The sequence below is a fragment of the Desmodus rotundus genome, chromosome X (assembly GCF_022682495.2).
Source record: "Desmodus rotundus isolate HL8 chromosome X, HLdesRot8A.1, whole genome shotgun sequence".
In the NCBI taxonomy this organism is placed as follows: Eukaryota; Metazoa; Chordata; class Mammalia; order Chiroptera; family Phyllostomidae; genus Desmodus; species Desmodus rotundus.
In genome coordinates this window covers 77,561,072-77,573,075 of record NC_071400.1, presented here as the reverse complement: position 1 = coordinate 77,573,075, position 12,004 = coordinate 77,561,072, and the positions used below count along the sequence as shown (strand labels likewise).

General features: G+C 36.6%; 1 protein-coding gene across 1 annotated transcript in view; it reads left to right on the top strand.

The window, feature by feature from the left end:
* CFAP47 (cilia and flagella associated protein 47) overlaps window positions 1-12,004 on the top strand; it is a 316,288-nt gene that overhangs the window by 258,714 nt on the left and 45,570 nt on the right. The window contains exon 58 of the mRNA XM_053916952.1: window positions 7,871-7,966. Coding sequence (XP_053772927.1) covers window positions 7,871-7,966 — 96 coding nt within the window. The remainder of the gene's footprint in view (window positions 1-7,870; window positions 7,967-12,004) is intronic.

Below are 12,004 nucleotides of genomic sequence, written 5' to 3'. Positions count from 1 at the left end.
GCTGCATATCTTCTTGTACTCACGTCCCTTGGCAACTAGGCCTCATCATTTGGCCTGAATTATTATAGGGCCACAGGGAAACATGACTGACAAGAATACAAATATTTAACATGTATGCCAAATATACTCATTTAAAAGGTAGTAAATTATTGCCTTCTCATTTAAATATTTGTAAATATCTTAAAATTATTTCTTGATAGGGGCAATCCCTTTGTATGTTTCGAAAGAAGACGTCAATGTTCCTGCACATGCTACAGAATTCACTGAATCCCCTTAGGGAAGGCGATGGCAAGACTCATAATATAGAACCAAGAGGGGGTTGCTGAGTCCGAGAGATCTCACAGTATTTCAAATCCTTCATTCCTCATTCCTCTTCAGAGAAATAGACAGACAGACAGACCGACAGAAAGCTACAGATACATCTTTCAAAATTCACTATTTTTCCCCAAGAAGACAACATTTTTAGAGTTGCCAACTTATGATCAAACTTTCATATTGCCCTATTCTCTAACATCTTTTCTTCTGCCAGTATCTTGGCTCTTCCACTTTAATCACTTCTCTCAGAAATAGTGCCCGGCCCTTTCAAAGACTCTTTTAATTCTGTTTACCTAAATTCTGTTCGATTCTTTAATTCTATTGTGTGTCTGCTTTGCATAAAGTTCTTTCAGTATGCAAAGGAGGGTGTTGAAAAGATTATATTTCCGTGGTCTATTCATATCTTAGTCCATGTGAACCCCAACGGTGAATGAGATAGGGTGGCCGGAGAGGAGACGGCCTCACAGCTGGAGATTTGGCAGAGCTGTCCCAAAGCAGACTGTGAACAAGTCCCAAGAGGAGCAGATTGCTGCAGAAATGCTCTCAAATAGCCTAAGAAACCAGGATTCATTTTGCACCCATCATGTACCACACTTGCACTCTGTAAACACGACTGTACCCAATCTTATAGAAAACTCTTTGAAGTTTTCCAGATGTGGAGCCTGAGGCTTCGCAATTTCCCAAAGCCATACAGGGTGGGGCAAAAGTAGGTTTACAGCTGTGAGTACACCAAACACAAAGTTTATTCTTGTATAATTATTTAGTAATTATTGTATTAGTTTCTGTACAAACAACTGGAAACCTACTTTTGCCCTACCCTGTAGAGTGACTAAGTGATGGAATCGAGCCTTGGACTCATAACGTCTGTCTTCTCCAGAACTGTCATTCTAAGCAGTCCACCTGATCCACGTGTACTTCAAATGTCCTGTCTGGGCCTCCTTGTTCAGCCTAGACACGTGCCCTTGCTCACCGACTCGTATCCTTGAATTCATTTCCATAATCCTCTCTCATCAGTGATGATGCCCTTCACCCCAGCTCTTGGCTCTCAACTTTCCACCCTGCTCAGCCAGAAGTAAAGGTGGGAAAAGGGAAGGTAGTCATGAATGGGAAGCAAAGACCTGAGTTAAAACATTAGAAATGAGGGCCTACTGTGCACATGAAGATCCGAAGACACATCTCCATTATATGTATGTGTGTACTCTTGCTCATATAACCATATTCCAAACCTGCTAATTTGTGTGGTTGTCATCGGCAGCAGTTACATTAACTCACAGCTTTATTCCTACCGCAGCGAGCATTTCAGTGTTGGCATGTGTGTTGATAAAGCAGGAATTGAATATTAAGTCACTGACTATGTAATGAGCATCTATTTTGTGCTCAAAACTGTCACACGCACATCTCAAAACTACTTTACATTTGTAATATATATACATATACACATCGTATTTTGATTTTATGTAGTATTCTACATGTGAAATATCACTATGGATTATATACCTAAAAGTTGCATAAATGAATGAAGTAATAATTGATGCAGGCAAAGTAGCTGTTTTGATTACTTTTCTACTAAAGTAGCTACAGTCTTGAAATTATTCATTTTTTTACTTAATCCAAATTTAAATATGATATTAGTGATTTGATTCAAATGTTTAAAATGTAAGTGGATTCTTTCTCAGACATCAGTAGTTGTTTAAAAATTTATTAGGGTGGCCTGGATTAATAAGATTATATGGATTTCAAGTGTACAATTCTACTAATACATCATATGTGTATTACATTGTATAGTTTTATTGAAGAGCAAAACAAAAAACAGTAAAAATAAAGGTGTTTATACCTATAATCAGCACAATATATTAGTTTTACAAATATCAACTTTCATTTTGTAGGTTGAGAAATGTAAACAAAGTACTGTATTGAGTTATTATTTACTCAGTTAATTATGACCGTAGTGTTCACTAGCAGTAAAATAACAAAGCACACGATATAGCAGAGTTATGAGTTAATCACACCTACAGGACATGGAGAGGCACCACTTAGTGCCTTTGATTTTACATGTGAGAACTAGTTTATGAAAGTCTTCTCCCTGGAAGCCCTCTGAATCTTGAGTAAAGCCCTCTAGAGTTCAATAAATGTCGATGTTAAATATGTAGTGATCATTGTATGTTTTTTAAAGTTTTTTAAAAGATTTTATTTATTTACTTTTACAAAGGGGAAGGGAGGGAGAAATAGAGGGAGAGAAACATCAATGTGTGGTTGCCTCTTGCGCACCCCCAACTGGGGACCTGGCCCGCAACCCAGGCATGTGCCCTAACCGGGAATCGAACTGGCGACCCTTTGGTTCACAGACCCGCACTCAGTCCATTGAGCCACACCAGCCAGGGTGATCACTGTAGATTGCCATTCAGTGTGCTCATAACTTTGTACATCGGAAGAAAGATAAATGAGTCTAAGAAGAAGTCCGACACTCTCAAAATCTCTCCCAAATTCACACAATCAGCTATTTCAATATTTGAGTTAATAAATAAACAGTATTGGGCCATTTGAGATTGGTAGGTAGGGAAGTTGGAGTATCAAATATATAACAGTCTCTTTATGCCTTAGTTCCTCTGTTTTCCAGTGCAAGATCCAATCAAGGATTTCCAACCAAATCCAACCGCATTTGGTTATCAGATCTCTTAAATCTTACTTAATCTAAAGGTCCCCTCCTACCTTGTTCTGTCTTTTTTGATATTGGCATTTTTAAGTGTCCAGGCCAGTTGTCTTCTAGAATATCGCATATTGAGGATTCCCTTGATTGTTTCTTCATTATTCAATTCAGACTAAACATTTTGGTGAGAATATCACATAAGAGATATTGTGTACTTATCATTGCAATACATCGGGAGGCACCAAATGTTAGTCCCATTATTGGGGATACCAAGTTTAATCACTTGGTTACAGCTGTGTCTGCCAGGCTGTTATATTGTAAAGGTCATCTTTTTCCTGTGTAACTAACAATAAATGATTTTGGGGGTAGGGGGTTGATTTGAGACAGTGTGAATAATCTTCTTTACAGCATTTCCTTGATGGTTTTAGTATCCTTTGAGTTTTCCTCTCAGTATCAATTAGGTCCATTATCCTCACTGATTTTATTAGCTGGGATTATGTATATATGAATAACATATATATGTATATATACAAATAAAATTGAGAGAGAGAGACCTTTTTCCTCCCCTTACCTCAACTTTTTTTTTTTGTATGAGTATTGACTCATGGATCTTTTTTTATCTTCTACATGTCAGCTTTTCTTGTTTCCAAACACCCATCACAGTATCATGTTTGACTATAGAACATTCAATGTATAAAATGTGTGGGGATCTAACCTGAGAAGGCACTAGCTTTGTGACCTTGGGCTTCTTTGGGGGGACTTCTCTAACTGCTAACACACCGGGGGATGTACAAGGTCATCTCTATTGTTGCTTCTAGCTAGGAATCGTACAATTCTTTCATCAGTGAGTGAGTATTGTCTGATGGCCCACTCTTTGTTCAGGGAAGGCCACTTGATCTCTTTGTTTAGAAGTGTCATTATCCCTATATGACAAGGTTGCAGGTTCAATCTGCTGGGCAGGCAGGGCACGTACAAAAAGCAGCCAATGTATGTGTAAGTAAGTGGAGCAACAAATCAATGTTTATCTCTCTCTCCCTCTTTCCCCTCTCCCCTTTCCCTCCCTCCCTCTCTCCCTCTCTCTCTAAAAATCAATTAAAAAGTAGGATTATCACTATATTTCTGGGTAATAAACGTTCCTCAGTTTGGAAAAACAAAACAAAACATTAACAGAAATGACTTTAACACCCATCTCTTTCTTCTGTGGATTTCTCTGTCTCCAGATCTAGTAGGACCTCAGGGCTTTTTGTAAAAGAACTAGAGCTGATATTTGTACAAATCCAAAGCTCTTACATCAACAGAAAATAATAATCTCTCACTCCTTTTCCTTTTTACTGTTGCATTGAGGACAATTGCACTCATTTGCTCAGGTTTTGACTTAGAGCCAATTTTACTGGCTTTGAGAAGATATTTAAAGAGCACTGTCAGGGCAGACTGGCAGTGGACAGTCAGGACTCTCCTCCCTTTGTCTTTCTGTTACTCATTCCCTGTGCTCAGAGGAGCATGATCTGTCCTTTCTGGGTTATTTCAATTTGTTGAGGTGTGTTTTGTGACCCAGGATATGGTCTGGCTTGCTCAATGTCCTATAGGAGCTTGAAACAGATAGGTATCCCGCTGTTTCGTGGAGTATTCTACTACATATATTATTTAAATTCTGTCACTTCATTTTGTTATTTGAGTCTTCCGTATCCTTGCAGATTTTCTGACTAGTAAGCCTCTCAGCTGCTGAGAGGGGGTTGTTAAAGCACACAGCTGCGCTGGTGCATTTGTCGGTTTCTCCTTTCAGCTCTCTGGAGTTGTGCTGTATGTAAGTGGAGGCTCTCTTGCCTGTTATAGATGCATTAGAATTGTGTGTCTTCCTGGAGAATCAATATTTTATAATTATGTCATTCCCCTCTTTGTCTCTAGTAATTTTCTTTTCTCTGAACTTTACGTTATATGATGTTAATGTAACAATTTCTGTTTTTTTTATTAACATTTATGTGGTACATCTTTTTTTCTTTCAAATTACCTATGTCATTAAATTTGAGAAAGTTTCTTGTCAACAGAACATTGTTGGACCGTGATTTATTTATATATTTATTTGCTTGCTTGCTTGCTTATTTACTTGCTGATTTCCTTCCTTCCTTCCTTCCTTCCTTCCTCCCTCCCTCCCTCTCTCCCTGCCTCCCTCCCTTCCTTCCTTCCTTCCATCCATCAGCTCTACCCTACCTCTACCCTCTCAGCCTGCTGTCCCAACGAGAAAATTGGAATGCTGCCTGTTTCTCCCAAGCAAGAGCTAGAAGAAAGCCCCTTCCGCCACTTTTTTTGTCTCCCCCATTTCCTGGTCTGGGCTGGGGGTTTCTACAGTGCCTTGTCCAGTATATATGGCAGGCACTATGGAAACCTGATAACTCACCACTACGTCATTCCTCAAGTTCCAAGGTCTAAGCAGGCTGCCTTCCTTTCCACATTTCACTTTCCCCATGCTTGTCTATGCTGTCTGGTAATTTCTAGTTATAATAGGGAGGGCCTAGGAAGAATGGGGCTACTTTATTTTCATGGGTTTTTAAAAAATTAATTATTATTCTTTTGGATACTCTCAAATTTGGCCAGTGGGATTTTTTTAAGTATGTTTTATTTATTATGCTATCACAGTTTTCCCAATTTTTTCTCCTCTTTATCCTACCTCAGCCCTGCACACCCCTGCCCTCCAGCATTCCCCCCACCTTAGTTCATGTCCATGGGTTGTACACATAAGTTCTTTGGCTTCTCCATTTCCTATACCATTCTTAACCTCCCCCTGTCTATTTTATGCCTACCAATTATGCTTCTTATACCTGGTACCTTTTCCCCCCATTCTGCCCCTCCCCTTCCCCACTGAAAACCCTCCATGTGATCTCCATTTCTGTGATTCTGTTCCTGTTCTAGTTGTTTGCTTAGTTTTTGTTTTTATTTTTCAGGTTCATTTGTTGATAGTTGTGAGTTTGTTGTCATTTTACTGTTCCTATTTTTGATCTTCTTTTTCTTAGATAAGTCCCTTTAACATTTCCTACAATAAGGGCTTGGTGATGATGAACTCCTTTAACTTGACCTTATCTGAGAAGCACTTTACCTGCCCTTCCATTCTAAATGATAGCTTTGCTGGACAGAGTCATCTTGGATGTAGGTCCTTGCCTTTCATGAGACCAGTGGGATCTTTTACCAGTGAATGCCTAAGTCCTTTGGATTGTCTCCATTAGTTTTTGGACGTTTTATTGCTTTGTGGCACAACAAGATGTTCCAGTTATCTAGCCCATGTCTTGTTGCAAAGCTCAAATTAGGCATTTTTACAAGGCTCACTTTATAGAGACAAGGTATTTAGTATCCATGATATGGGCATTAGATGTGTCCATTGCTGCCTGGATGTCTCTTGCAGTGGACAGAGCAAAGAAATAATTATTAAAAATTATTATTTCATACTGATGCCTCCCACTCACATCCTACCGCACATGGTTTTTCCTCATCTTACCTCACTCTCTCCTCTCCCACGTGAAAAATCTGGTTCCCAAAAAATCAATTCAGTACTCATTTGCTGTTAAAAAAAAGAGAAAGAGAGAAAAGAAAGAAAGGAAACAAAAACTACTAAACAGTTAAAGATATCTTTGCAGTTACTTTTCATCCTAGGATGTGCTAAGCTACCTTAGAACAGTCAGGGAACTATGGCCAAAATATTCTTTAATTAATTCTTTATTCTATGTAGTTTAGTTGTTAATGTATACAAAGATGGGTTCTTTATGTTTTAATTTAAATTCACTTTTCAAACTTTTAAAACGTATTTTAATTTCTGAATTTGTGAACATGCATTGTTCAAAACTCAAAGCTCTGAAAAAAGTTCTATTTAAACAAATCCCATCTCCATTCTCAACCAACTGTATGCGTGACCATCTTCATTTGACTCCAGTTTATCCATAGTGTTTGTCTTTGCAGAAATGAGTGCACATCAATAAAGGTACACACACACACACACAGTTCTGTTTCATCCTCTATCTCATGCAAAGGTAGAATACTGTATAATTTCTTTTGTACCTTGCTAACTTCACATAACAGTATGTCTGGGATCTCAGTGAAATAGTTAATGGACACCTTTGTCATTGATTTTTACGATTTTAGTACCTTGATTTTTTTGCTGCACTATTGTTTATGTACAACTAGTCTCCGGTATATGGACCTTTTCATTATTTCTAATAATTTGCTATCTAAATAATGCCTCAGTCTATATTGTTTCATAGTTGACCTATATATTTAAGATACATTTCCACAAGTGGTATTGGTGGGCAAACTAGTAAATATGTATACTATTTTACTATCTGTTATAAAATCCCCTTTATAGGGGTTGAACATTATACACCCCCATTTCTTTCCAAGGACAGCATATCTAGTTTAATGTACTTAACGTTGTAAATGCCTGTGCGGACAGAGATCTTTGTCTTTTATAGATGGTAGCGTAGCACTAAAAGCAATTACTTTTTATTTAGCCAGTAAGTATATTTTGGATAATTGACTGATTTTTCTATTTATTGGCTTATTGTTAATGTTTCATAAATGCACATTTATGCATATGTAAATATAAAGTGCTACAATCCAAATGGAGATTGCTGGCTCAAACAGAGTCTCGGTAATATCTGTTATTTGAGTGGTTTAAATTAAAATCCCAAGGATTTATGAGCTGATTTTGTAAGGTTTCTTAAATATTACAGAGGAAACCGTATATAATGTTGGATATAGTCTTCAAGAGTGCCATTTAAATCTCAGCTTAAAATATACTTTGAAAAATAATCACCTGAGAAATTTCCCATTAGAGGAGAGTTTTGATTCTATTTCAATCTTCACTGATTTTTTTCCCTCTTAAATGTGACATTGAAGTGTAATATCTCTTTATATTTTTATCAGGTCGGCAGTTGCCCAAGAACGTCATCCTTGGCATTAAGTGTGATAGCTTCCTCATTGAGACGCCTGTCTTCAAGCTTAGGTTGAGTCCCACACGAGGTACCAGATTTCTACCTTCTATTCTGGCATTCTGTATGCTATTACATTTTAGAAAAGATGAAACATGTCTGTTGTCTTTATAAATACTTGATAAACATTAAATATACAAATTTAAAATTTTGACACAAAGTTTGGTATGTGGATAGAAAAAACATGGATAGTATAAACTTTATGTATATTTATTATATCTTGGCTGTTTCTCATTTCATACCACGTAAGTACAACTTGCAAAATCATTGAATGTCATGCTACATAATACATAAGCGTGTGGGCCAAAGATGATTTTGGAAAATTACAAATCACTAGTATACTAAAATTACTCATACTTATGAAAAATAATTGCATCTTTGCAAAGCTAATGATTCCCTGAAAAATCATTACAGAGTGTACATCTGTTTTTACTTATATTAATTATCCTTCCACCTGTATATTGATGAGTATAAAAAACCTAAGGCATAGTAAATAAGTTGCTTAACAACCGAAAGCCCGAAAATATGAATTTGCTTAAAATAATATTTTAAAGTAATGATTTTAAATTGCAGAAATATAATAATAGTTATGTTTTTATGATAAAATACAAATTTGTCTTAACATAATTCATACAAAAATAGTAACTGAAATCAGGAACCGTTGCTAACATCCCAATATAAATGGGCCCGAGCCTTTCTTCTATATTTGCTGTAGTCATTTCTGTCAGCATTCTAACACTCATCAATTTACAGCTCCATGGTGTAGCTGTTATTATTCTTATTGAATCAAGGAGATTGCAATTCAGGAGCATTAACTTACACACAATCAAAACAGTTGCTTAATGGCAAAGCGGAACCTCTTATGTATGACTTGAAGGTGTTTGTTTTGTGTTTCTTTGCAATACATTAAAAGGAGTACGAACAACAGTTCACAAAAGAAGTACAGATGGCCACAGAATGATTGAAACCATGTTCAAGGTCACTAATATTTTAAAAGCTGTTGATTTAAATGGTAGCCACCTAAGTGGGTTTTTGCCCTCATTTATTCTGCACCGTAGTGTAGCACTAGAGAACAAGGCGCTGTTTTAGAAATCTACATCAGTATAAAATTAGACCTAGGACCTTAGGAAGGGCAGCCAGGATGCAGGGATTGGGCATTAGACTTCGGGTCTGAGAATCTGTGTTCTGATTTTCACTATAACATGGAAAACTGTTCGCTTGAGCTGTTTTCTTTACTTTCTAGATCCCATTTTGGACATTACAAAGAATGAAATTCAGTTTTACCTAATAGGATTTTGTTGAAGAATAAATGCAATTGTGTATGTGAATAAATTTCTAAGCTGTAATAGTATGTACAAGTATGGGTTATTAGTATTGTTGGTATAGGTGAAAATAGCTGAACACAAAGATGGATTTGTTTTATAAGAAACAAGACCTAGCACTCTGCCGGGACATGGCAGGAAATATATTTTTGAAAAATGAATAAAGAAATAAATAAGTTATTTTGCTTCTGAAACCCATTTGTCATCTAGATGAAACAATTACTAGACAAATGATTTTAATGTTCATCAATTACTGATTGGTTAAATAACCCTGTTACCTTGGTGATAACAAGTTTTCTTGAAATGGATTTCTTACAGAACAGTATATAACTATTTCTGGTTTTATATTTGTATCTGTACTTTAAAGTATCCTATTGTAGATATATCTATATTTTTTAAATAAGCCAACTTTGTTATTCATTTTCATATCCCTAATCCTTAATATATTTTCTATTGTATTCAATATTTTCATTTAAAAACATCACCAAATTTCAGTTATTCATATGTCACCTTCACAAATTTTGGCACACCTTTGTATCATCTGTATGATAATTTACTTAATAATATTTTAATGGAAAACAGTGTCACTTGCCATGAGCAATAGAAATGTACTCTTTGCCAGAGACTATTTAAGCACTTTATAAATAGTAATTGACTCAGCCCTTGCTACCACATGAGATCGAGTCTATTAACCCTCTTATAGTAGAGATGAGTACACTGAGACCTGTAGGAGTTAGGCCCAAGGTCACATCCCCAATAGATGCTGCAGCTCGGGTTTTAATGCAGAGCAGGGCTCTTACCCAACTACTCAATACCATCCTAAATAGAAGACAGCCGCAAAACGTCAATCAATGAATAATGAAATAAAAATTTTAAATATCTGTTCAAGTTTCACTCAGAAGTATTTTAAGTATCACCGTTGCAAAACAGTTCTCCTGGGAAGCAGTTTCTGTGCAGGGGTTTTATTAGGGAATGTTTTCATGGTCTGCACCACGGGCGGAAGAGAATGAAGCGAGACTGAACAGAGGGAGACAGCGGGGACAAGGGTTTCAGCTACAGCATGGCAAGCACTGACATTGGATAGCTATTTGGGCTGAGGAAGCCAGGATTTTATACCTTCACCCCATCTCCCCGACTGCCCACATCAATTCATCATGAAGTGCAGTCTGCCCTAGAAAGTAGTTTTTGACCTTGGACGGGTAACTCTCTTCGGTTGAAGGCAGTTCTCACAAGCAGCTGATACATACGTACTGTGTACTGGCGATAATCTCAATAGCTTGGGCATAAAGTCAGGAAGATACAGTCTTCTTTTTACTAGAAACATTATTGTTTATTTTTTCTGATATACACCATATTTTGCCACGTATAATGCACACTCACATTTTTGTGCACATTATACACAGGATTATTATGCCCGTGGTATGTAATCATTATACCCATGTATAATGCACATCCTTATTTTTCCCTCAAAATTTTGGATAAAAAAGTATACATTATCATGGCAAAATATGGTACCTTAATCATTTTAAATATGGTGACATGTAGGAGTCAGGTTCATTTTACTCATTACATATACCAACTTTGTCCTAGCACCTTTTATACAAAAGGCACCCTTTCCGTCATTGAATTGCAGTGAAGACACTGCAATTGGAAGACACTTCTCTTCCAAAGCCAGTGACGGTATGTTTACAGGTCTGTTTCTGGACTCTCTCTGCAGTTCCAGTTGTCTATTCATCTGCCTTTGCACTAATATCATATATCTTAACTGTTATAGCTACACGGCAAGTCTGCATATGTGGTAACATAAACCTTTCAAAATTCAAAATGTTCCTGTTCTTCAAGATTTTCTTAGTTATTCTAAATCCTTTGCACTTTTATGAGTTTTAGAATCAGCTAGTTGATTTCTAAACACACAGAGATAAAGACATACACAGACACACGTGCATACTGCTGCTAAGACTTTTTTTAAATTGTATTGATACTATACATTGATATGGAAGCAACTAGCATCTTAAAAATATTGTTATTGAGCCTTTATTTTTTTAAATATTTTATTTATTTTTAGAGGGGAAGTGAGGGAGAAAGAAAGGGAGAGAAACATCAATGTGTGGTTGCCTCTCACACACCCCCAACTGGGGACCTGGCCCGCAATCCAGGCATGTGCCCTGACTGGGAATCGAACCAGCGACCCTTTGGTTCGCAGGCTGGCATGCAATCCACTGAGCCACACCCACAAGGGATATTGAGCCTTTCAATCTAAGAACATGGTACCTTTTTCCATTTATCTAAATGGCTGTCTTTCTTCAAGATTTATTTTCAAGCTCATCTTATCCCCGCTGATTTGATATGTCAACATTGTCATTGACCACACTGCCGTATGTACTTGGATTATCTCTGGGTTGTCTCTATCATTCCACTAGATCTGTCTTTAAGACCAAAACTATACCGTTTTTATTAGAGAGGCTTTATAATGTGCTTTAATACATGTTGAGGATGGCTCTCTCACATTACTTTCTTCTCTTCTCAGAGTTTTACTGGCTATTCTTACCTATTTGTTTATCCACACGAACTTTATAATAAACTTGACTACCTCTGGAAAATAACTGATAAAATATTTATTAGGATTATTTTAAATTTATAATTTAATTATAACTAAGTTATAATTTATATATAAGTATAACTAAATTATAATTTATACATGATTATAAGTGTTGTAATTTAAATTATAACTAAATTATAACTGTATG